Genomic DNA, 27,734 nt, shown 5'->3' with positions numbered 1-27,734 from the left:
CTGTTAGGTAAAATAAGTTACTGACACCAAATATTCAAATTCCAACATGAGTGGTTAAGGTTTCTCATATAAGTGCAAGTGTCTTAAGGATTATCTTCCCATTTTTTTATTACTGTTACTTTTGTTTCAATAGAAATGAAGATTCTACTTTTGTTGTGCAAATATAAGCCATAAAAATGAATCTGCCTCCGCCAGGCACGGTGGCTCACTTCTGTAATCCCAGGACTTTGGAAGGCTGAGGTGGGTGGATCACCTGAGGTTGGAAGTTCAAGACTAGTCTGACCAACATGGAGAAACTCCGTCTCTACTAAAAATACAAAATTAGCTGGGCATGGTGGTGCATGCCTGTAATTCCAGCTGCTTGGGAGGCTGAGGCAGGAGAAACAATTGAACCCGGGAGGCGGAGGTTGTGGTGAGCCGAGATCGCGCCATTGCACTCAAACCTGGGCAACAAGAGTGAAACTCCACCTCAAGGCCAAAAAAAAAAAAAAAAAAAAAAAAAAAATCTGCCTCTTTTTCAAAAGGCAGAAGCATGTAAACTCAAGCTTGACTAGGTCTATAGGAAGTGTGACTTCTCTTTTTAATATAAAAATTAATACCCTACTAATTTTCAGGTAATCCCAAATAAACTAAGAGGTAAAATTAAAATGTGTCAACAAAATACTACATGTTTCTGAGGGGAAAAGCATTGTTTTACTTGTAGGATAAGCATCAGCTAAAATTACCTACTACAAAGGAAGACTCTAGCTTTTTGGGGTGTGTGCATGTAATGTATGAAAACACTCAGAATCTTCTATTTTCAAGAGATATTCCAATGTGAGAAACAACATCAGGTTACATGCCTTTAGTTGTTATTATTATTATTATTATTATTATTTTAGAGCCAGGGTCTCGCTCTGTCACCCAGGCTGGAGTACAGTGGCACAATCTTAGCTCACTGCAGCCTCGAACTCTTGGGCTCTAGCAATCCTTCTGCCTCAGTCTCCCACGTAGCTGGGACCACAGGGGTGCAGGACCACAGGGGTGTGCCACCACACCTAATGTTTTTATTTTTTCAGAGACAGGATCTTGCTATGCTGCCGACTGGTCTTGAACTCTTGTACCTGTGATCCTCTCACCTCAGCCTCCCAGTGCTGAGATTACAGGTGTGAACCACCACACTTGGCCTTTACTTAGGTTTAGAATTCAATTTTCCCAGAAGACAGAGATCAAATCGATACTTAAATTTTAAATATACATCATCAATAAAAAATTTTTTGTAGCCTAATTCTGTTGATTTACTTCTTCCAAAATAACATTCCTCAACATAATGAGAGTTTAGTGTATAACAAATATTCATTGGAAATTACAAGTTAGGTTAATCAATACATAGGCTTAAAGTCTGGTTAAACAAAAAGTGACATAATCATTTGGTTTTATGTTAAAATATATCTAATGTAAAACTGTCCTATAAATTACCAAACTATGCTCATCAGAGAGAGATAGAAAATGATATAATTTGGATGCCTTTGAAACTCAGATTCAGCTTTCTTACAAAAGAAAGAGGTAAGAGCTTTATCTAAAAATGTTTTGATGCCATCTAGATTGTAAAATTTTAGATTAGATTATGAGTTCTCTCCTAATATTAAAGCACAATTAAACTGCCATAACATAGAAAGTAACAAAGATAAATGTTTACAGCAAATAAGCATTTGCTATAACTAGATAACCAAATAACCAGAAAGTATGAGTAAAGAGACAATTCTAAAAAACAAATTATTAATTGTTGATCAAGATTTATAATACAATGCAAAGTCTTTATAACCATGAATGCTAAGAATTATTGAGACATTTTTGGAAAGACTGTCTAAAAATGAATAAAATTCAACAGCTGGACTATTTTTTTAAAGCATAATATCTACACTTTTTTGCCATGGTAATAATAGAAACATCTCTAGTATGGTTTGAGTAGGCTTTAATTTACTGAGCTTAGAAAGAAACCTATTTCATTCTAACTTCTCATTTTTCTAAACAAATATATCTAACTGTGGATCAGAGATAATTTAAGTTACAAAAATTAATAATTTGGGAACTTGGGAGTTAAAAAAATTAGACTAATTCAATGGTCCTATAACAGAATAAAATGGAAAGGATGATTGACAAATAGATTATAATTTTAAAAGGAGCAATTTCCTTTAAAGTAGTGCTAGGTAAAATTATTAGCAGAAGTCCTGTAATTGGCATTGTGTAGGAATAGTCACAATAAATCAAAACTCTTAGAAGATAAGTTATTAGAGAGTAAAGTATTATTATTATTATTATTATTATTATTGAGACAGAGTCCAACTCTGTCGCCCAGGCTGGAGTGCAGTGGCACGATCTTGGATCAATGAAAGCTCTGCGTCCCGGGTTCACCCCATTCTCCTGCTTCAGCCTCCTGAGTAGCTCAGATTACAGGTGCCCGCCACCATGCCCAGCTAATTTTTTTTTTTTTTTTTTCCAGTAGAGATGGGGTTTCACCATGTAAGCCAGGGTTTCACCGTGTAAGCCAGGATGGTCTTGATCTCCCCACCTCGTGATCTGCCTGCCTCAGCCTCCCAAGTGCTGGGATTACAGGCGTGAGCCACCACACCCGGCCAAAAGTATAGTCTTAGAGAATGAAGTATTATTTTTTAAAATGCTACTTCAAGTCACTGAGAATACTGAAGTGACCTGAGAAAAATTCCATTCCATTATTCCAAAGCTTAACTTACATTCAAAATATGACTAGAATTTCTTTTTTTTTTTTTTCTGGCCCACTTAGGATTTACAGAATTTCTTTTTAAATGTTTGTAGGTGTTGCTGTAATTGATATTCTAAATTGCTGAAAACTTCTGTGAGTATAAGAACTGTAAAGTCACACAGAGTTAAGTTAGTAAAGTTCTTCTGTTATCCTAATTGAAGATCCAGTAGATTTTTAAACCTTAAACTTATTTTGTCTTTTAATGAGAAACACCTCATTTTATTTGGGTTAGAGAAGTGACAAATTATACATTAAAGTAATCCACCACCTAGAAAAAAAACGTAATTTTTTTTTCAACAAAAACCAAAGGCAGAACCCTAGAACTGTAGTGCCTTAGATTTATATATGCTAACTCAACCTAAATACATACATCTTATTAAGAAACATCTAAAAATATAAAATTACATAATGTACATTAATTAACAAAAATTTTGAACCATGAATGGTGCCTATTTTTAGGTGCTATAATTTTCTCTGCTGCTAGGCAGGAGATAGAAGCAAATGAGCACCAAAGCAGTTTTTTATATATATAAATAACCTGCCAACTCGTGACCACACACATGCTTTCTTTGTTTCACCTTCCCCTGTCTCAGAATAAAAACTGCAGGTTTTGAACAAACTTAATTTTCATCTGTGGAATGCGTGATACAAACAAGCATGCAGGAAAAGAAATTAAAATGATCAAGCAAAAAACAAAAGAAAAGTATATCAAACAATATGACACACTCCTAAAAGCAGAATGAGAAAAGTTTAGCATTTGAAATAGCTGCATGAAATTTGAGCCAAGACAGCATAAGGCTTATAGATGGCATGAGGCATATTAAAGGAAAAGGATGGTTCAAGAAAAATGCTCTACTCATTGGCTTACCGCTCTGTACATGATCTGTCTGGCCAAGGAAGATTGAAAGACATTCTATAGCAAATCAAGGCAGAGGACAGAACAAAATGATTATAAAAAAATGCAACAGCTTTAAAACAAAAAATATGGTACAGTTTAGTCAGTTTTTCTCACCCAAAGTGTACACTATAAAGATGTTTCCATCATCCCAAGTACAAAGAAAAACAAAGAAAAGCCAATTACAAGTAAATCAAGGCAGCGGTCTTTTTGACTTAGTTATCACCAGTCCATTTTAAAATAAAACAAATTTTAAAATAAAATTGCAAATGTTCATGCTACAAAATGCAGCAATAATAGTCCTCCAACCTAGAAGCACCAACAAAAGGTAAAAGGGTTAGTTAGCTTTTGAGAACAGACATAACTTTATTGCATAAACAAGTCTTTCAGGCTTGATAAAACACCTTGGTAATTATCAGTTGACCACTTTGGATAAGGTACAATTTTTTGGATCAATGAAAATAATCTATTACCTTCTCAGCTATTTACTAAATGCAAAAAACTGTACTTTTGTATGCATATATACTATACTTAATAAAGGGACAGACAACAAATCCCTGACATTCAGTTCTTAAAGTAAAATACGTCAATTTTCCCAGGATACTGCAAGACATGAAAGTGAAACCAAATACTATAACACATTTCCAATATAAGGCTTCCTTAAAAACAAATTATCTGTTGCAATTATAAGACTAGCTTTGAACTCTAGGAACAGGAAAGATCAAACAGACTCATACATGGAGAAAAAAATGTATCCTCAGTTACAATAAGAAACAAGATACATAAAACAGATATTTTTAAACTTGTTTATCAGTTGTTAACCACGTCCCTCATTTGTAATTTACAAGGAAATGGGGTTTTGTAAATGAAATTCTATGAAGGTCTGATCTTAAACATCAGAAGGTGGGTTTCTGCTAAGTTTAGCATGACCAGATTTTCTAGGTTTTAAATTCTTGGAGCAGAGGAAGAAGTTCTTACTATGAGATCACTGAATTCAGCAGATGATTCTCCATCCACTTGACATTTGGGAAGCAGCTACTATATGAAATGTAATACATACTGGGACAGGAATTATTTTTAGTGAATGGCATGATGTGACAGATACATTATTTGCATCTTTGAGTAGTAAGAGAGAATAATTATGGATATAAAGTACATTCCTGCAATTCTAATGAAAACGATGAAATCATCTAATAGAAAATGTACTTTATGATCCTTTTCTGGAACACATTCAAGTCAACTAACATTTACTTACTGTACGACATTATTTCTTTAGTTTTAATTATTCATCATAAACTCATACTGTATAAACAACTCACCGATCCACAGGAGTTGATGTATTCTCTATAAAACTGATAACTTTTTCCCTCACGTTAACGGATTTTGTCTTCAAAGCCACAGTCATTTTATTTACTAGTGATTTCATTCCTCTATCATTTGAGCCATTAGGAGATTCACCCTAAAAAAAGAACATAGATGGATTAACTGCTCTCTAAATGACTAGAAGACATACTACTGCTAACGGTTATCTACATGCTATAGACTGAATTGTAATCCCACCAAATTCATATGTTGAAGTCCTAACTCCCAGTATATCTTAGAATGTGACTGTATTTGGAGACAGGGCCTCTACAGGCATAATTAAGGTTAAATGAGGTATTTATAGGTGGTCTCTAATCCAGTCTGACTGGTGTCCTTGTAAGAGACAAAGACATGAGCCTATGAAAACAGACAAGAAGCCATGTGAGGACACAGAGGGCAAGGCAGCCATCTACATGCCAAGGAGAGAAGCCTCAGGATAAACTAAACCTGCCAATACTTTGATCTTTGACTTTTAGTCTCCAGAACAGTAAGACAATAAATTTACATTGGTTAAGCCACCAGTCTGTGGTATGATATTTTGTTGCGGCAGCTGCAAACTAATTCATTAGGTGAAACCACTTTAAGAACAGAAGGTAGAGGCCAGGCGCGGTGGCTCACGCCTGTAATCCCAGCACTTCGGGAGGCCGAGGCGGGTGATCACGAGGTCAGGAGTTCAAGACCAGCCTGGCCAAAATAGTGAAACCCCCGTCTCTACTAAAAATACAAAAATTAGCCAGGCGTGGTGATGGGCACTTGTAATCCCAGCTACTTGGGAGGCTGTGGCAGACAACTGCTTGAACCTGCGAGGTGGAGGTTGCAGTGAGCTGAGATTGTGCCACTGCACTCCAGTCTGAGCGACAGAGTGAGACTCCGTGTCAAAAAAAAAAAAAAAAAAAAAAAAAAAGAAAAAGAATAGAAGGTAGAATAAAATATTAGGATATACTTGTACATATATGTGTGTGGAGTCTGACATTACCTTCTTTATTATGAAAGAAATAGTTAAAACTACTGACCTTTCTTATCTCAGACTAGTTTACAAAAATAAGCAAAAGTATGATCAAACTACTATTTGCACATATATGTGTGTGGAGTCTGAAATTACCTTATTTATTCAATAGGAAATAGTTAAAACTATTAACCTTTCTTAGACTAGTCTACAAAAATAAAGGAAAAGTATCATCAAACTACTATCCATGTAGCTAAACTTTTAAATATTTATCCCTTGTAAATGCTTGTTTTTTAAAGACACTGCCACTGAGGCCTTTATTTTCTGAAGAAAAATTATCCTGATGTACCAAATGTAAGGGATGCGAGTATAATTCTTTTTTGTTTGTTTTTTGTTGTTGTTGTTTTGAGACAGAGTCTTGCTCTGTCACCCAAGCTGGAGTGCAGTGGCACGATCTTGGTTCACTGTAACCTCAGCCTCCCAAGTAGCTGGGATTACAGGCACCTGCCACCACGCCTGGCTAATTTTTGAACTCCTGACCTAAGGTGATTCACCTGCCTCGGGCTCCCATCATGCTGGGATTACAAGCATGAGCCACTGTGCATGGCTGTGGGTATAATAATTATTTTTTTTTATTTTTTTTTATTTTTATTTTTTTGAGACGGAGTCTCGCTCTGTCGCCCAGGCTGGAATGCAGTGGCCGGATCTCAGCTCACTGCAAGCTCTGCCTCCCGGGTTTATGCCATTCTCCTGCCTCAGCCTCCCGAGTAGCTGGGACTACGGGCGCCCGCCACCTCGCCCGGCTAGTTTTTTGTATTTTTTAGTAGAGACGGGGTTTCACCATGTTAGCCAGGATGGTCTTGATCTCCTGACCTCGTGATCCGCCCGTCTCGGCCTCCCAAAGTGCTGGGATTACAGGCTTGAGCCACTGCGCCCGGCCGGTATAATTCTTAAATTGTTTCATGGGATTGCTCACATACACCTTCCTAGAAGGAAATTCAGTGATGGGTGTCAAACATTTAAAAGTGATCCTCTTTTTTGCCAATTAATTCCTCTTTAGAATTAACGGGAAGGAAGTGCCCAGAAATTTGGGTACTATTTGATGGAAAATTATACAGTCATTACAAACTCATACTATTTTTAAATAGCATTTTAAAATGCTAGAAAATGCTCATATGTTTAATGAAAAAGCAGAAAATAAAATTCTACTTTGCTATGATCACTACTTTTAAAATAAAGAAACACATTCACTAAAAAGGGTTTGATGAAAATACTTCAAAATATGAATGGCAAAAATATCTCTGGAACAGCTACAGGTGATTTTGTTTTCTTTATACTTTTCTTATTTATATATGATGCTACAATGAACATCTGGTACTTTTATTTTTAGAAGAAATGTCATTAACAACACAAAAAAACTATGTTTCTATTTCTATATCTAAATTCAAAGCCAAATTAAACTGCAAAACTTCTTTGGTACTTTGAAAAGAATGCTCTCTAAGATAATTTCTAAAATAGCCTCAATCAGTGTTTTTCAAATCTGAATATAAAAGCTTCAACAGAAAAACTATCCAGTGATGTGAACAGGAATATAAATTAGAATGTTTTTTGGAGAGCCATTTGATAATAATGCAGAAGTCTAAGGACTTTGGTAACATTTTAATCAAGTTATTCCACTTCCAGGACTAAATAATCATGGCATATGCAAATTTATCACTACAAAAATTAAACAGTGTTTGTAACAGAAAAAAACTGGACACAATGTAAATACTGAATAATAGAGAACTGAATAAATTATAATATACCCAAACAATGAAATACTATTTAGTTATTTGTAAGTGAAAATTGCAAACATTTACTAAGTAAATGGTGATTTCACACAAAGAGCATCAAGTTAAAAATAAGATTCTCAGGCAAGCCTTATCTGCTGATGTGAAAATAATCTGATTTTGATTTGCATGGCCAAAGATAAACCTCAACTAACACAGGTAGTGAGTTACAATTTCATAATAACTACTATTAAATATTTGGTGACAGGTACTATACTTTCCATTTACTTCCACAAGTTAATCCTTAGGAAGGATTACTTTCCATTACTTCCACAAGTTAATCCTCAAGTTATCCTTAGGAAGAAGGTTATGTTGTTAACATTTCTATTGCACAGGTGGAGAAACCACAGCTCAAAGACCTTGCTGGAGATCATGAAGAAAGTAAGTTGTAGATGAAATCTGAACCCAGGTATGTCAGACCTGTAAGCCCAAGCTACTAACCATGACCTTGTACTGCAGTTTCCCTTCTATTTCTGTTTTAAAAAATAATCACTAGGTAGATGAGGACCATTATTTATGAAAATAATTTAATGACATCTAATTCAACTAACATGAAATACTGAAGTACTGGAAAAGCACAAAAGACCTATTACCCAAATATTTCCAAAGTAGAACAGAAAAACAGATTTATCCACTGTAGCAAAACCGGGTAGCAATACACATCTCAATAACTAAAAATCAAATAGGATTGGCAACTGGTTCTTGTCTTCCTCTGCCTGACCAATTCTCAAATGTGGATAGACTCAGGTTCAAATCATTTAAGTCTGTGATGGGGATGGGTACAGATATAGTGTGCATGAGATGATTATGAGCCCTCGTATTCTGGCAAAAACTAACTGGGAGACGCCTGGAATCAGCTTGCTTAAGAGTCCCAGCTATTTATAGGACCCAGATTTGTCCCCATCGATATTTAAGCTGGAGCACAAAACTGTTACTACGTGATACCAAACTACAGATGGACAGGGAGAAATTTGATTTCAGCAGCTGAACTTCAAGAGCTCCCACCTAGTTTAGCTGTGAAGGCTTGCTGTGTCATGTCATCAATCTCACAATAAAGGCTTGCTGTATCATTTCATTAATCTCACAATACTATGATTCTTCACGGCATGTGTTTAAAATGTTTTGACTCCATTTCTGTTATGGTAGGGGTTTAGTAGTTAATCACCTTTTCTGGGAACTTATCCAAATCCGGTAACGTACTCTCTACATACACTTACATCAACAGAATTGATACTGCTCCTTGAGCCTGAGGTACTAGCAATCCAATGGCCATATCCATTTTCTGGTCCATCCACATTAATGTCTGCCAGGTGCTGCTGCAGTGCTTAAGATAAATTAAAAACAACGACAACAACAAAACCTAAAATATCAACCCCCTTTGGAAAAATTCATTACCAACGAAATATAATAAATATGTCACAGCTGAGAAAAAAGGACCGAAGGAAATAATCACAGGTATTTCTTTCTGCACGTCTGTGATGGAGAAAAGGCCTCCAAGCTAGAGCAAACCTTCCTCTTCTTCCTTCTAAAACCCTCTGTACACGGACAACATTTCTTAAGTGACGCCAAAGGTGATGATAACTGTATAGGCTTTAGTTTTCTTCTCTGGAAGGAAATCTTTCAAGTATTAACAGATAATTTCTGCAACATTTTTATGACATAAAGGATTAACAGAAAACCGATTGTGACTTTCGTTATACCATAAGGAGACATCAATCAATCTCTCCCATAATAAAGAAGCATTGTTAGGCATTAACAGTTACAGAAAGAGATACTATTCTTGGTGAATAAATAATCCATGGTTTTAAAAACGTTTCCAAAATCTGGGCTACACTATAAAAAAAATGCTTTTCAGACACTTTTGAGAATTACAAGCTTAATAATCAAGTTTTATATCATTACCAGGATTCCTAATAAATAACAGTGAGCCTAGGGCCAATACATGTTTAACACTACTTATTAAAATAACCCTTTTTGTACATCACTCTGGGTATGAACCTCAAAAGTCGTTAGTTATCAGGTCATGATAAATAGAAGATAATCATAATCCTTGTTAATATCAACAAAGACCAAGAGGAAATACATCCTAATGTTCCAAAAATCCTAAGTTACAGCCTAACTCCCATGATTAAAGCCTACGATTCCATTACCCTCAACATATACTGATTTGATTTTTGGAGCTTCAGTTGCACAATTGGTTAGCATGTGATTCTTATATATTGATTTGATTTGATCATAAATTTTCCCCAGCATTTACAGCTCAGTATTTTTGTAATCTCTTTTTCTAATGTAAGATAGGCTCTTTTAAAATCTTATTACTCTGCCTGCAAAGTAAAATTCTCAATACTTGCCTGCAGAGAGCTTGACAATTATTTGACTCTCCTAGATTATCAAATATTAGTCTGCAGTTCTGAAAACATCAGTTTATTTTGTTCCACTTAGCTAACATTTTTTAAACAGAGAATACCTTCAAGTAGTTCAAAAATAAAATAATAAAACACCTAGAGTCCAAAGGGTATACTATAAAAAGTATTCCTTGAATTCTTCCTTCCCCGTCCCATCATTTAATCCTTCTTCTCCATAGAGGCAATCATGTGGACAGTTTTTCATTCATCTTTACAAAAATATTTTTTGGAAACAAATCTATTAAAATAGTCTTACATCAAATAGTCACTCATTTCAACTGCCTATTACGTTTGTCTGCTATCTGTAAGTCCTCCTCGCCTTGCCTTTTCTGAAAATATTGAATGAATGAAGAGTCCACCCATTAACTAATGTGACCACTCCAGATCAACTCTATTGATAATCAATACAATTTCTTCTGAAACACAGAGGAAAACAACTAATAAATTAAAATCTTACCCATAAATCCTCCACTGGCAATACTCACATATTCTTTGTTTTTCTGTAACGGAAAAGAAAATTTAAATTCTTCCAAAAATGCGACTTAATTAAAACTTCAGCTAGTTCTAAAACACTGATAAATACAATATCAAGTTATATATTAAATTTCAGGGCTTTCTTATTTCCTTGACATTTTGGACTTTGGCACACAGAGAGGTATATCCATTTACCTTACGTATTGTAAGGGTCTGGCGCTTGGGTGGGAAGAAGGGGACAACTTCAAGGCTATTAACAAGTCTTGATTTTACTTGTATTATCGTTTCAATAGTGCAATGTTCAAACCAAAATTAAACTGTATTTTAGGATGTAATCAGAGTGATTTTTAAAAGCTTTCAAAATATTTTGGGTCCTCTATTAAAAGATAATATAAAAAGAAACATTATGGCTAATTATGAAGAAATAAGGAAATGTTACCATTTTGCAAACTACTAAAAACATAATGGATCTACGTAATAAAAACAACAATAAAAAAGAGGAACGCTAAAAATACATCTAAATAGTATTCATCATCTAAAAGAGGCAGGCATCACCCCCTCAGGACCTCCTTCTCCTCAACAAAGAAGTCTGAACACATCTCTAGATTTAGACTACTGGCTTACAGGAAATACCAGGGACAGAACATGATAAATGACACCATGTGAATGTCATCAGCAAAATCCAGAATGTGGGGAACTCTATAACACAAATTAACTGCTTTTCCCAACAAAAATATGCAAGGAAAAAAATTTAAAAAAGGAGCCTATAAACTCAAAGAAACTTAAAAGACATTAACCAAATGTCAACGTCGTTTTAGATCTTAGGAAAATCAGGGAAACTTGAACACTAAATTTTTTTTAATAAAGTATGATAATGATGTGGTTATGTCTTTATAATGAGTTTATGGCATTCAGTTCTCCCTACTTTTCAATTTCCTTGAAATTTTCCATAATAAAAATTCGGGAAAAAATTTATAAAACCACACAAAGAACTTGAATAATTTTAAAAAGTTCACAATATTCCAAACTCTTGCCCTATGACAGCCCTCACAATATACAGTATAGTTTACACTGAAGCGTTTTTATTTCATTTTGTTTTTGAGGATAGGGTCTCGCTCTGTCACCCTGGCTGGAGTAAAGTGGCATGAATACGGCTCATGGCAGCCTCAATCTCCCAGCTCATGCAATTATCCTGCCTCAGCCTCTCAAGCAGCTGGGACTACAGATGAATACATCCACACGCAGTTAATATTTTTATTTTTTTGTAGAGACAGGGTCTCATTATGTTGCCCAGGGTGGTCTTGAACTCCTGGGCTCAAGTGATCCTCCCATCTCAGTCTACCAAACTATTGGGATTATAGGTGTGAGCCACCCTGCCTGGCCTGAAGCATTTTTAGAATAGACCAGTTAAATTTATGAGTGAAACGAGTTTGGTTCCTTATTTTTGTTATTCCGTATGCTTCTAAACTCTTTCCTTTAATAAAATTTAAAATTATCCTACAATCTCTCTCCCAAATACCCTCTTCCTTCTCTGATTTTGCTTTTCAAGGATTTCGTCTTTAATTTTTTCAAACCAGATTCTCAGTAAAATACAACATAAATAGAAATGAATCCAAATTGAGTGGCTTGTGTATTACCAGGCCTACCATCTTGCTGATTCCATAGTTCAGGACCATACAAAGTAAGGACTTTAACACATAAACTGCCAAAGAATACCTAATAAGTAACTATTTTAATACAAAACAAGCCATCACTGAGTGACGTTTTTAAAAAAGCAGAGAAGCAGGCTGCATAAAATCACTAATTCAAATTAGCTGTGTTGAAGACGATACTTAAACACAAAAAGGAAAGATGGCCAGGTGTTGTGAATGAATGTGCATATGCATTTATTCAGTTTCAAATGAAGATATTAAAATGAATTATATAGCTACTGTAAAAAGTACTAGGACATAAATACACATAAAGATCAATGTAACATAATAGGCCAGGGACGGTGGCTCACGCCTGTTATCCCAGCACTCTAGGAGGCCGAAGAGGGCGGATCACTTGAGGTCAGGAGTTCGAGACCAGCCTGGCCAACATAGTGAAACCCCGTCTCTACTACAAATACAAAAACTAGTCAAGCATCGTGGCGCATGCCTGTAGTCCAGCTACTCGAGAGGCGAAGGGAGGAGAATTGTTTGAATCCAGGATGCGGAGGTTGCAGTGAGTCAAGATCACGCACTGCACTACAGCCTAGGCAACAGAGCAAGACTCCAGCTCAAAAAAGCAATAATAAACAGAAAAAAATAAAAGATCAATGTAACATAATAATCCAGAAATAGATCTTGATGCATAGAGGAACTCAGTATATTAATAAGGTGGTATTTCAAATTGTACAATTTGTAAGCTATTTGGAGAAAATTTTTTAAAATTCCTACCTTAATTCTTACACAAAATAAATTCCAGATGGTTTGAATTAAACATTAAAAAATCATATGAGCATATGAGAAAAACCTGGAGAAGACCTTAACAAGTCACAAAACCAAGAAAAATACAGATAAATCTAACAAGCAAAAAGTTATCTACGCAAATTTTTTAAAGGTGGTAACATTAACCAAACAAAACTGAAATAATTTATGTCAGCATACCTGTAAAAAGTGTGCCAGGACCATGTTCATATACATGTCTTCTTCCTCCCTGCCACTGCCCATAAAACAGAGGTGCTCCCCACCAGCTATGGAGCCAGACTCAATAGACTGCTTCTGTGCTTCCAGCAAGGATTTTACTGACTGTGCAAACTCAGATGGATTCTGGAGCATCTAGATAATTTTTTTAAAGTTAAAAACTTGACAAGCCTGTGTTTCACATATATTTGTAAATTTGAAAATTTTTAAGGAAAAACCCCAATATTTAAAGAGCTACAACGAAAATGAAGGGAAAAAAAGACTTATAAATAAAACCCCTGGGATAAAAGAAGTATTTATAAATGTATCTATAACACAATAGAACAAAAATTGAACATTCACACAAAGATTGACACAAAGAAAATACGTCTCTACTAGAGAAAACCTGTTTCGTTCCTGTTTCTTCTTACATAACAAGTAGCAACTGTGTCCTTAGGTATCAAGACAGAAAGAGTATAAAACTATAGATCAAAACAAGCTCTATTTTTCAGTTTCCCCTTAGATGGTAAACCATGTATTTCTTAGAGGATAGTCAGAAATAACAGAAAGCATTTGTTGATCGGCACTATTGCAGGTAATGGAGATACAAGGATGAAATATTCATTTCTTACCCTCAAGGAAACAAGTACGACAATGACTACAAAGATGTTTAAAATTTTAATGGAGATACACAAAAAGTATGGTGAAAAATAGAAAAATGGACAGACCACATAGAAAAGCAATTTGTAAAAAACAAAAGCAAATATAAACAGCACACCCACAAAAAATAATGTTCAACCTCATTGGTAATTACAACTATTTTTCACTCATCACTCTGGTAAGATGCGAAAAGATTGATAATGTCCAATAATACCAATGGCATTCTCATTTAGAGTTCTGAAACATAAGAAGGTTTCACCTTTTTTTTTTTTTTGAGACGGAGTCTCACTCTGTTGCCCGGGCTGGAGTGCAGTGGCCGGATGTCAGCTCACTGCAAGCTCCGCCTCTCGGGTTCACGCCATTCTCCTGCCTCAGCCTCCCAAGTAGCTGGAACTACAGGCGCCCGCCACCTCGCCCGGCTAGTTTTTTGCATTTTTTAGTACAGACGGGGTTTCACCGTGTTAGCCAGGATGGTCTCGATCTCCTCTCGTGATCCGCCCATCTCGGCCTCCCAAAGTGCTGGGATTACAGGCTTGAGCCACCGCGCCCAGCCGGTTCCATCTTTTTTTTTTTTTTTTTTTTTTTTTTTGAGACAGAATCTCCCTCAGTCACCCAGGCTGGAGTGCAGTGGCGCGATCTAGGCTCACCGCAACCTCTGCCTCCCAGGTTCAAGCAATTCTCCTAACTCAGCCTCCAGAGTAGCTGTGTTCCACCTTTTTAAAGGGCAATATGGTGGTCTCTAGTAAAATGTATATATCCACACACCTCAACAAAACAATTTTACCTTTAAGAATCTATTTTACAGAAATATTTGCATAAGTTTACAAAATGTATATAAAGATGTTAACTGCAGCATTATTACAAGAAAACAAAAAATAACCCACATACACATCAATCAGGCAATAAATTATAGTATACCTACATGTACCATGGACCACTATGCATCATTAGAAAGAATGTACTTAAATCAAAACATCTCTTAGAAACCGTTATGTGAAAAATCAAGTGGCAAAACAAGAAATATGTAAATAGATATTAAAAGTCTGCAAGACTAAGTAAGTTGATAATATTCTTTAAAATTTTTTAAAAATTCAAGCCTGGCATGGTGGCTCATGCCTGTAATCCCTGTACTTTGGGGGGCCGAGGTGGGCAGATTACTTGAAGCTGGGAGTTCAAGACCAGCCTGGCCAACATGAACCCCCTCCTCTACTAGAAACAAAAAAATTAGCCAGATGTGGTGGCGCACACCTGAAGTCCCAGCTACTCGGGAGGCTGAGGCCAGAGAATTGCCAGAACCTGGGAGGCTGAGGTTGCAGTGAGCCAAGATCACACCACTGCACTCCAGCCTGAGTGGCAGAGTAGAAACTCTGTCTCAAAAAAAAAAAAAATTAATTTAAGTATTCATGAATCACCTGAGTAAACTGTTAAAATAGGAATGACAGAGGAATCAAGGGAAGAGAAAAGCACAGAGTTCAACTATAGAATATGGATGAGCTAAGATGGCCTTTCTTACAATATCCAAAACTCTGATTTCTTATGTTAGTTTTCTCTCAATATTACCTAGGCCCTTTCACACACCCTTTCAGTCTCAGCATCAAATTTTTAAGACAAGTTAGGAAGGGAAAAGGTAGACTTAATATTTAGCTAAGAGATTTCTCATCCCACTCCTGTGTTCCCCATCCCTGAGGCTTTAATGATCCCAGAATGGCTTAAATGACATTAGCCTCAATTTTACCAATGGCTCTATACATCTCTGACAATTATTTACTTTACCATTCTTCAAATTAAATGACCTAGGATAGTAGTTTTAATAACTAAGTACTTATAAGCCAGATACTATCCTTATTAAATATTAGTTTATTATATGCATAAATACTCATGATTAAAAATGGTTCATACTATAAAGCCTACAGAATTCTTACTCAATTACAGTAAGAGCTGATATCCGAAGAGTACTTAGTAGGTGCAGTGCACTATGCTAAGTGCTCTACTATGTAGCTCAAACTAAATTCAGAATTTACTGACATAACAATGGTAAGCAATAGTAAGCCATAGTGAGCATTGTTTCAACTACGCTTTATGATGCCAAAAGGGTATCTGGGCCGGACGTAGTGGCTCAGGCCTATATTCCCAACACTTTGGGAGGCTGAGGTAGGGGGATCACCTGAGGTCAGGAGTTTGAGACCAGCCTGGCCAACATGGTGAAAGCTCCTCTCTACTAAAAATACAAAAAATTAGCCGGGCGTGGTGGCGGGTGCCTGTAATCCCAGCTACTCAGGAGGGTGAGGCAGGAGAATAGTTTGAACCCAGGAGGCAGAGGTTGCAGTGAGCTGAGATCGCACCATTGTACTCCTGCCTGGGCAACAACAGCGAAACAAACAAACAAACAAACAACACAAAAGCATATTTGGGTGAAAAGTAAACCTGACAGCAACACTTTTCTTATAAGGGCAGAGACTCCCTTCTTAAACAGAAAGAAAAAAATTCCCTAATCTGGGACCTATACATTTATTTATGAACTAAAGGAAAAAAAGTTACTTTAAGAATAATTAATCAGCATTTATACTAACCAGATCTGAATCTAAGTGGAAAGCAGTTGCTAAATGCCCAGCATTATATTGCTCTGCAGGACGGCAATCCACCACAAAGAACCGGACTCCTTCCTAAAGGGGAAACAACATTTGATATATAGGAATTTCCCATGAGGTTCACATTGCACAACATAATATTCACAGTTAACCAAAGGAAGGGGATAAGTTTATGAAAACATGGATCTCACATGGAATTAGGAGGACCTAGTTAGTATAGAAAATAACCTGAAGGTTCTAAATACTTTGATTTCTTTTTAACAGTTAAAACATTTTTCTTTTTTAGATGTTGTTCTTTACTGAAAAGTCTTAAAATACATGGGAGAATGTCTGTTTGAGCTATAAAACAAATTATACTGGAATTTGACAATGTACCATGTAAACACTACATAGTTGTAAACATAACTTTAGATATGCTTTTCTTTTTTGCAAATAAATCTGCAAATTTATCAACAGTTCAATTCACGTAAGAACTAAACATCTATTTAGTGTGGGTGGGATGAAGGGAGAATGTTCTGAAATACCAGTTTTAACTAAAGAAGTTCATGTGGGTCTCTTTAAACTGGATAACATGTTTTCATTTGTTTTTTAATATTAGTCTGAATAAGAAAAAAGCGAGATGCTTGTATTTTGAAAATTCTTAATAACCAGCACAGATACAGTAAGAAATCCAACGAAGAAAGATCTACCATAAAAGGCTATCTTCCCACGTCCATTCCTTTCCTGACCTCAACCTTGGAAATACACTACACCTTCCAAATACACACCACGGTTAACTGTTGCACTACTAGTAATAAAGACCATATATTAAAAACCACCATCAAACTGACTTATTAGATTTTCATGAAGAAAATTACATTTTCACAATTCTCGTTTGCTATAAGTTGTATCGAACTAAACCATGTAATTCAATTAGCTGTAAACTACCAGAAACTGTTAAATGCTAAATTCACCCTTTTAAGTATTTTATACAATGCCACATTCAGTCACTCTACTGAAATATGAAAAAAGATATGTCGATTTACAAAAACTGGTGTCAAGAATGTCAACAATAATTAATTGTAGACAATTAAAACAACACACAAGCTGACATGTTTTAAAATGACCCTCTGAACATAACATTTAACACAATCATTCAAAAAGCCAAAAGAGCCACCTTGTTGCAGTAAATTGATTTTGTGGGAATCACTGAACAGGGAGGAAGTTGTTTCCTTGTATTTAAAATGAACAGTCCCCTAACAAACTGGGTTTCCTTTACTTACCCCCTGTAGCTGATTCGCTTGAAGGATCTCTGACACTGAGATGGCCAGACAAAGAGCCTGACTCAGATCTGCATCATCATCCTTAATTCCCAACAAAGTACTACCAAAGAGATGGTGATTATCCTGTTTGAAGGGAAATTTTTAAACATTATGAAAAAAAATCAAAATTTCTTCCTAAAAATATTCTAATTAAACCATAACAGGTAAAATTATAATATTCTTGAGTTGCGATTTTTAAAAACTTAATACTAATCTCAAATTTTATATGCTAAGAACTATAAAAAAGTCACATAAAGTCCGTTAGTGTTCACACAAAATGAAAGACTAAGAAAAAAATAACACATTCTAAATAGCTATTTTCTATACTACCACCTGTAGTTAATATTGAATTTTAAAAATGGTTACTTACAATTTTTCATATCTTAATAAAAGCAAAAATGTGGCAGAAATCGATTGCATAAATGAGTTAAAATACTGATCCACGGCCTGCTCTAATTCACAACTGCTAGTACAGTTTCACTATGTCTGAAGAATAAAAGGTGCAGCTCTTGAAAGAGAAAAAAAATTAGATGTCTTTTTCATTCAGTATTTTAAACTACTGTCCTACCATCTGACTTATCCAGCATTGCTAGGAACTGAAGAGTTCTATATAAGAAAATTATTAAAATAGTTGAAATTGGTCCCTAGAAATAAGTCTTTTAAAATTAGTTATTTTTAAGGGAAAATGATCATAAAAGGTTTCCTTTACCTGCTTTCTAAAACACAGTATACTAAACATAATTTAACTTTATCTTGACACTTCAGTGACATGACGAGTACTAACTAGAAATTATTATGGCAGAATGCTTTAAAAAAAAAAAGATAATAATGCTCTCATGGGCACCTGAAGTCACACACAAACCTGCTGGCTTTAAAAACTTGTGCCTCTTCCACTATTAGCTTTTGCTTCTTAGAGTTTCATTTTTCAGGAGTTCACATCACTCACACTTCTAATCTGGTGTCCTTTATTAAGCATCTGTCTGGTCTAAGGGTCTAAGTCTTTATGGGGCCTAAATGACCTCTCATTATAAGACAGCTCTGCATCACTAAGACTGTACAAGCCTGCACTCCAGAGAAAAGTGGCATAACTCTACCTCCTCCACTGGATTACTACTGTAATAGAATTTTTTTTTTTTGAGACAGCGTCTTTGTTCTGTCGCCCAGGCTGGAGTGCAATGGCGTGATCTCGGCTTACTGTAAGCTCCGCCTTCCAGGTTCACGCCATTCTACTGCCTTAGCCTCCTGAGTAGCTGGGACCACAGGTGCCCGCCACCACGCCTGGCTCATTTTTTGTATTTTTAGTAAAGACGGGGTTTCACTGTGTTAGCCAGGATGGTCTCGATTTCCTGACCTTGTGATCCGGCCGCCTTGGCCTCCCAAAGTGCTGGGATTACAGGCGTGAGCCACCGCGCCCGGCCCTGTAATATAATTCTTCAAGTCAAGAAAACACTAATTTAGCAAATATCTCACAGTCAATTTTCTTATGATCAGATATAACAATAATCAGAAGAGAGGTAAGATGCTTTCTACTATCTTTTTTAACTAGTCTCTTCCTCCACTAGGAAGGGTCTTTATGGAGAGAAAAAAAAAAACACACACAAAACTACAACACATAAAAGAAACAGAAAAAATTGACAACCTAGAGTATTTTAACTAAAGTGAATACAAAGTAATAAAACAATGTACAAAACGTGAAATACAAAATAGTTGACCATTTCTTGTCTTATACCTTCCTAAAAGAAGCTGGTGTTTTGCTGCAATAATACTGAGCCAGAGAGAAAAGGTCTTCTATATCTTCTATATTCAGACTGGATGGAGTATTTTGCAAGAACTCTGAAACATGATTATAGACATAATATTTAGTAGTTTGTGAAAAATGCAAACATTAACATTATTTATGTATCAGAGCTGAAATATCTTCATAAATACTATGCAAATAGAGTCTCAACAGTGGTGCTTTTACAATGTCTTGTGGAAAAGTGGATTTCTCCAAGTGAGCTGAAACTGTTAATGTAAATCTCTTGTTAGTGAAGGATGGTGTCAGGCAATCAAATAAAATTCATTAACCTTAATTAGAATTCTATGATTTATTTAACAAACATATATGAAGAAGTGCCAGGGCCCCTGAACATACAAAATATCTAAGAAATAGTTACTGACTTAAAAGAACTTTTGTCTTGTATGAAAAAAATAAAAATAAATCATTATAATATAATAAGATAAACATTACTATACAGATAGCACAAAGTGCCAGGCAATATAGAGAGGAAGTAACTATCTCCATGTGGGGAATATGGTGGGGAGAACCCAAAAGGAGAACCAAGGTTTCACAATTGAAATATCATATAAACTGAGTATTGAAAGGTAAATTAAGGATGGGTAGGGAGGAACAGAGGAGGGCGATCTATCTGAACAGTGAAACCAAAGGAATAGTATATGGAAAGCAATGAAAGAGTGAACAAATATGAAGGAATGAATGAAGATGGCAAAATAAAGGAAAAGAGTCTTCAAGGTCTGTACCTGGAGAGTGTTTATATAATTTGCGAGTTGAATGGAGCCTCAGAGCTCTTCTAATCTCCTAAATTTGTGAATGAGGAAACTGAGTAACTTACACAGATAAGGAGACCCGAAATGTTTTCGCTACATAAAATGATACTTACGGATAACTTCTTCTTTGCCGTCTGACTCTTGTGTTAAAATAACTTCTCTGTAAAAGGGAATCAAATCAATTTGAGTTAAATATTAACAGAGCACCCTGAGAAAAGAGGAAAAAAAAACAACTAACCAACCAGATACTTACTTTGCATTAACAAGGATAATTAACATTAAGAAATAAATAAAAAATGGATCTGCTTGTTGTAGATATCCATCCCATATTGCCTGAGTGACTTCAATGGAACAGTAACATGCAAAAAGACTTCCAAGCTGTAATCAGGAAATGAAATGAGAGACATAAACCACTGGAGGTGACTTGTTCTCTTAAAAGTATTAAAGCAAATGAATAAGAAACATTACATCAAATTATCTGCACCTGATATTTAATGCGTACCTTAATCTTAGTGTATGAAATCCAAAGGCAAAACATGTGAATTCAAGGGACAATGGAGCCACTTATTAACTGTGTGACTTAGGACATGTCAACCTCTTTAAAGCTTCCATTTTTACTTCTGTAAAAAAGAGGAATACTGCTACCCATCTTCTACTACTATTGTGAAAAGAATACCTAAAGTAACCACACATATCTTTGCCATAGCATAACTAACGTAATTATGGTCTGAGCTCCATAAGAGTAACGAAAATAATTACAATATAATAACAGCACAGTATTTAAATTACAAGGTAATTGTGAGGATCAAACATGGTAATTTAAGAGCAGCTAATAAAACTCTAATCATAATATAAATATGAATTGCTCCCAAAGCTCACTTGTACATCACTTGAAAGAGACTAGGCTGGGCACAGTGGCTCACACCTGTAATCCCAGCATTTCAGGAGGCTGAGGTGGGTGGATCACCCGAGGTCAGGAATTTGAGACCAACCTGGCCAACATAGTGAAACCCCGTCTCTACTAAAAATACGAAAATTAGCCAGGCATGGTGGTGCGTGTTTGTAGTCCCAACTACTCGGGAGGCTGAGGCAGGAGAATCACTTGAATCTGGGAGGCAGAGGTTGCAGTGAGACGAGATCTCACCACTGCACTCCAGCCTGGGTGACAGAGTGAGACTCTGTCTCAAAAAAATAAATAAATAAAATAAACAACATTCATATCCTTTGATATATTTCAGGAGCTAAGAGTTGTTAATTTATAAGCATCTCTACAACCCAACTGTGTTTTAAGTTGCATGAAGTAATATTTTTAGGTCATTCAACTTTCATTAGATACAGAAATAATTCCATCTACAGGTTTAAATTTAAAACATTTTTAATGGCTAAAGAGAATTAACGGGAACACATATATTTAGTGCACTCTTTGTGCAATACTAAACTAATACTAAACTATTATCACATGTCATTAAAAATATCTCTTACTTAAATTCTCACAACAGGCCTGGAAAGTAAACACGTTTCTTCCCATTTTGCAGGTGAGAAAGTAGATTTCAATTACTCCCCATTTTTTTCAGGTGAGGAAGTTGGATTACTTTCTCAAGCTCACAGAGCTCGTGAGTGGTGCTGGGAATACAAAAAAGCCTGAGACTCCACAGCCTATGTCATTGCCATCACACTTGACCACAGGCCTTTTAAAATACATAATGCTACTAATGTTTTTTTGTGGTTGCTTTCAAAATTATGATTACAAACACAGATTAGAAGAGGTACATACAAACAGAATAGCAATATACAGTCATCTTTAAGCTCACTTAGCTCAACTAAAGCTACCACTGCATTGCTCACAGTGGTTTAGGAATTACTCTTTAATTGTTTCATCTCCTGATATTTAACAAATTCTATTTCATCAACATGATACTAGTAGCAAGAATAAACTATCTGGCATATCAGCTGAAGAGAAACCACTCAGTTCAAACCTCCAGCTACCAGCACTAATTCAGAGCTCTGGCATCAGAAATGGCATTTCCTAGGCAGAGAGACCACTATTAATTATTAAAATGCTTAAGAGAAATAGTTCACTTCTTAAACATAAAAGTAGATTCAGTGGCAACATATGAATCTCAGAGAAGCTACAGTTTTATAGGTATTTATTCATTTTAACTCAAAGTGGTAAGACTAGGCTTGGCTCACACCTGTAATCCCAGCACTTTGGGGCCTGGGTGGGAAGATTGCTTGAGCCCAGGAGATCGAGATCAGCTCAGGCAATACAGTGAGACTCTGTCTCTACAAAAAAATTAAAACATTAGCCAAGCGTGGTGGCACATGCCTGTAGTCCCAGCTACTCAGGAGGCTGAGGTGGGAGAATCACTTGAGCCCAGAAGGTGGAGCTTGCAGTGAGCCAAGACTGTGCCACTGCACTGCAGACTGAGACACCAGAGCAAGACCTCATTTCAAAAAAAAAAAAAAAAAAATGACAAGACTGTGGCCAAGAGGGAATTAAAGAACAGGCTACTGAGGTTTGAGATTTAATGAGCCCAGAAGTGAAACCAGTTAGAATTCTCCAATTACCCATTTCCTGATTGTTAACTCATCCTATCATCCTCTGAAGTAGGTATAGTACTATTATTATTTCCACTTTGCAGATGAGGAATTGAAGCTCAGAGGCTGTCTTAGATCACACAGTTAATAACCGGAAGAAATGGGATTCTTCCTGAAGAAAAGTTAAGCAATACATAATAAGACAATATGAATATATAGTCTCCTAGCACCCAATCATTGTTTTAGAAAGATCTTCAAGCTAACCAGAAGAGCAGTTCTCAAAGTGTCGTCTGGGGACCTCCTAGAAGTCCCCAGGATTCTTTACAAAGGATCTGTAAGGTCAAAACTATTGTTACAAATATATGTAGAATTTACCTGCCTTTTTCATATTTATTCCCTCGAAAATGAACAAAAGAATTTTCCAATGGCTACATGATATGTGATATTAACACAGATTGAATAAAGAAGCAGATATGGGCCAGGTGTTGTGGCCTCACGCCTGTAATCCCAGCACTTTGGGAGGCTGAAGCAAGCGGATCACCTGAGGTTAGGAGTTTGAGACCAGCCTGGCCATCATGGTGAAACCCTCTTTCTACTAAAATTACAAAAATTAGCTGGACATGATGGTGGGCACCTGTAATCCAAACTACTTGGGAGGCTGAGGCAGACGAATTGCTTGAACCCGGGAGGTGGAGGTTGCAGTGAGCCAAGACTGCGCCACTGCACTCCAGCCTGGGCGACAAGAGCAAAACTCCATCTCAAAAAAAAAAAAAAAAAAAAAAGAAGAAGAAAAAAAAAAGCAGATATGATAATCCATCTTTGATGTAGCCAAACATTAATGAGATTTGCAAAAATATAAAACAATGCCACTACTCTGATTTTCTTTTGGAAAATAGTTGTTTTTTATTTTTAAAAAGGCTATTTATATCAACATGTAATAAATTTATAATTACTTTTAAATAAATTAATAAACATTTAAAATTCCTTAAATTTTTTTTTTTTTTGAGACAGAGTCTTACTCTTTTGCTCAAGCCAGAGTGCAATGGTGCAATCTTGGCTCACTTCAAGCTCCGCCTCCCGGATTCAAGTGATTCTCCTGCCTCAGCCTCCCGAGTAGCTGGGAATACAGGCACACGCCACCACACCCAACTAATTTTTGTATTTTTAGTAGAGATGGGGTTTCGCCATGTTGGCCAGGCTGGTCTCAAACTTCTGACGTCAAGTGACGGCCTTCCTTAGCCTCCCAAAGTGCTGGTATTACAGGCGTGAGCCACTGCACCTAGTCTAGTTTTAACTTCTTCTCAACATAATCCATATGGATTATCAACAAATTTTAAGAGTGTAAAGGGTCCTGACACCAAAAGGTTTGAGGACCACTGACCTAAAGTAAGACTTCCCATTGAAAATACAAATACAGAATGATAGAGTGCTGAGTTATACTTTATATTCTTTTATATTAACCATTTGATAACCTTAAGTTATTTTCCTCGTGACTGTATACAAATTCTTATACACACCATCAACAATTTAAACAAAGTTCTCAATTGAACTGATATATGTATCATGTATTACATGTATATATTCATATTTATTACATATATGTAAATAGTTGTAATATTCACTTGTAATTAGCTGTAATATTAGTTACATTTACAAATACATGTAAAACAATAAAAGTAAACTTCATATCAAATAATCTGAACACAACTGAAGAGCAAAAGAAGTTATTTTTAAATGCCAATAATTTTACCCCTTTGGTTTAAACAGTAATGATCTATAATTAGCACTTTTCTTTCTCTTCCTTGAAAAAACACCCACCTAAGTATAGCTTTATATAAATCTATTTTTCATTAAATGTTCCTACTTTCACTTTATTACCCAGTTGAGTGCATAGGAGTCTGGAGTAATTTTCTTTGTATCAAGATAAGAACAAAGCTCAGGCTCATGGTATTGGATGAGCAACCTGAAGAGATGAAATGGTCTCCCTTTCTGGGAACAATCCCTAGAAGACAAGAAGCAAAATTTTTTTGCATTAATAGATCAGAAATAATCACATCAGTAACCAGTCTTCCTGCTATACCCTCCACAGCATTCACTGGAAGCCCACCTGACAGTAGCAGGCAGAGGTCTTTTGCTAACACCTTTTTCAATGTCCCTGACTTGACAAAAGTTGTAGAAACAGTAGGTCTAAAGCCACTCTAGGGAGATTCTCACAGGTGAACCCAGGCAGCACTCAAGTGAGAGAACTACAGGGATCACTGAAAACAAATTTAAGTTATTTTGATAAGGCTGGGATCCCAAAAGGAGATCTGGAGAGTCCTTTCTTCTCTGCCAAAAAAGAGGAAATTCTAAAATCTAGGCTTCAGGTTAGCGCCACAGTTTATAAACTCAATTAGAAATGTCCTTTAGCAAAGGTACAAGTCTGAAATGGGCAGGTGAACATTTTAGAAATAGTGGCCTTAAAAATTGTTGAAGTGGCTCAAGTACCAACTCCTCAGAGCAAATTCCAGAAGGTGCCAAAATACTCATCTTGTTCAATAACTGTCCTACCTCAAAGGGTTATTGTGAGAGCAAAATGGAAAAAATGAATCTGAATATTGTTTTAAAGTACAAGGCACCAAACATGGCCATTAACATTTTTATCTAAAGCCTTTTTAAAAACAAATACCACATTTTCCTGCCAGAGACTTCAAAAGTAGAAAGAGAGTACTCTACTTATTGCCTGGGTGGTGAAATAATCTGTACACCAGATCCCCGTAACACACAATTTACCTATATAACAAATCTGCACATGTACCCCTAAACCTAAAATAAAAGTTAGAAATAATCACAAAGCACCTACAGATGCATTTTGGGTCATGGATTTCCTAGTTTCTAGTCATCAGCTCAGGAAGCATCTCAGCCTGCTCAGCTCTAAGAAGACTCCTCTGCCACAGGTCACAGTAGCCACTCACAGCCTTGATCTGAAAAGTACTGTCCCTCTACCCAGGCACCCAAGCATCTGAGCTGAGAGATGACAAACCCTTGGAGCAGGTCCAGATGTGGTCCATGAACTAGGCTCACTCCTCAGGAAGTACATTTACTTCCTCCTTCCATACTCAGTCCCTGATCTCGAATTCAGAAGCCTTATCTTCTAACTCCCACATAAGTAGCACTCTTAGAAAATCTTTCAAGCCCAGAGGATTTGTTAAGATGCTATTACATTCACATTAGTTCATCTTCTTGTGTCCATGTTTGTGATAACGCAAACAGAATACTTCACGGAAAAAATCCCTTAAAAGATACTAGATTTTTGGTAGTGGATCTTACTGGATATAGGGAGATAATTACATGTTTTTGGGGGAGTTTTTTGTTTGTTTTTTTAAGACAGGGTCTGGCTCTGTTGCTCAGGTTGGAGTGCAATGGCGTGATCTCAGCTCACTGCAACCTCTTTGCCTCCTGGGCTCAAACCACCCTCCTACCTCAGCCTCCCAAGCAGCTAGGACTACAGGTACATGCCACCATGCCCAGTTGATTTTTTGTATTTTTGATAGAGACAGGGTTTCTTCATGTTGCCCAGGCTGATCTCGAACTCCTGGGCTCAAGCAATCCTCCCTCCTTGGCCTCCCAAATTGCTGGGATTATAGGCATGAGCCACCACACTGGGCCAGAGGTAGTTATTTTTTAACTCATACAGTTAAAAACAAAAAGCAATACTGCAAACACAGTTACTTCCAGACAGTTTGGTTAAAGTATGGTGTTACTGTTAACAAGGTGCTGACTAACTCAATCTTCATTTAGACCAGTACGCTTCACTAATTCCTCAGTTCTATAAATTTACTCCATTCAGCTTTTGTACTGAAATACATTCTAGTATTACAAGGGAAGGAGGCGAGAATGTATCTAATGAATCAGCAAAAACTTACAAACAGGTCAAAGCACAGGTCATCATAATAAAAGTCAACTATTTATTGAGGAAATACCATGTGCCAGACAAAGTAATAAGCATTTTACAAAGTTATTTCATTTTATCTTACATTTTATCAAACAAACCTATGAAATATACACCCAATTTACAGATGAGAAAACTGAGGCTCATCTGAAGGTAAAATAGCTCACTTCAGCTCACTGAAGGTAAAATAGCTATGAAGTGATGGAGCTAAGACTTGTACACAGAAACTGGACATTAAGTCATTATGCCATACTGCCCCCTTCCATATCTAAGTTGATATTTCAACAAGTGGTATTTTTGTAGGGGTACCATCTCTAAAAAAGCAAACTGTAAAGAAAATGAAGTAAAAGGCCTCATGTAAAAAAGTCAATGAAATGAATGACACAGTTTTAAAACATTTTTTAATTTTTTTTTTAAGACAGGGTCTCACTGTTGCCCAGGCTGGAGTGCAGTGGCAGGATCATGGCTCACTTCAGCCTCGACCTCTCTGGGCTCAGGTGATCCTTCCACCTCAGCCTCCTGAGTAGCTGGGACTACAGGTGCACACCCCCATGCCTGGCTAATTAAAAAAATTTTTTTGTAGAGTCAGGGTCTCACTATGTTGCCTCAGCTGGTCTCAAACTCCTGGGGTCAACTGATCTGCCTGTCCTGGCTTCCCAAAGTGCTGGGATTACAGGTGTGAGTCACTGCACCTGGCCTCACAGTTTTAACATGACAGCATTAATAAAGAGTGTTTTTTTCTTTTCTTTTTTTTCTTTTTTTAGACAGAGTCTTGTTCTGTCGCCCAGGCTGGAGGGCAGTGGCCTCACAGTTTTAACATGACAGCACTAATAAGGAGTGTTTTTTTTTTCT

At 36.4% G+C, this 27,734-nt stretch overlaps 1 protein-coding gene across 2 annotated transcripts in view; it reads right to left on the bottom strand.

Moving 5' to 3' along the window:
• Window positions 1-27,734, bottom strand: part of TBC1D23 (TBC1 domain family member 23) — a 63,976-nt gene that overhangs the window by 9,312 nt on the left and 26,930 nt on the right. Inside the window, exons 5-15 of one of the 2 annotated variants that reach the window (XM_010368835.2) lie at window positions 24,830-24,953; window positions 20,667-20,791; window positions 20,527-20,573; window positions 19,596-19,699; window positions 17,828-17,950; window positions 16,548-16,640; window positions 13,303-13,473; window positions 10,656-10,698; window positions 9,011-9,117; window positions 4,976-5,115; window positions 3,630-3,674 (exon numbers count right to left, since the gene is read on the bottom strand). In XM_010368835.2, the coding sequence (XP_010367137.1) occupies window positions 3,630-3,674; window positions 4,976-5,115; window positions 9,011-9,117; window positions 10,656-10,698; window positions 13,303-13,473; window positions 16,548-16,640; window positions 17,828-17,950; window positions 19,596-19,699; window positions 20,527-20,573; window positions 20,667-20,791; window positions 24,830-24,953 (1,122 nt within the window). The remainder of the gene's footprint in view (window positions 1-3,629; window positions 3,675-4,975; window positions 5,116-9,010; window positions 9,118-10,655; window positions 10,699-13,302; window positions 13,474-16,547; window positions 16,641-17,827; window positions 17,951-19,595; window positions 19,700-20,526; window positions 20,574-20,666; window positions 20,792-24,829; window positions 24,954-27,734) is intronic. The other variant, XM_010368837.2, reaches the window with a different exon arrangement.

This window comes from Rhinopithecus roxellana, chromosome 1 (genome assembly GCF_007565055.1).
Source record: "Rhinopithecus roxellana isolate Shanxi Qingling chromosome 1, ASM756505v1, whole genome shotgun sequence".
Taxonomy (NCBI): domain Eukaryota; kingdom Metazoa; phylum Chordata; class Mammalia; order Primates; family Cercopithecidae; genus Rhinopithecus; species Rhinopithecus roxellana.
The sequence above is the reverse complement of the archived record's forward strand: the minus strand, read 5'-3'. Positions and strand labels throughout refer to the sequence as shown.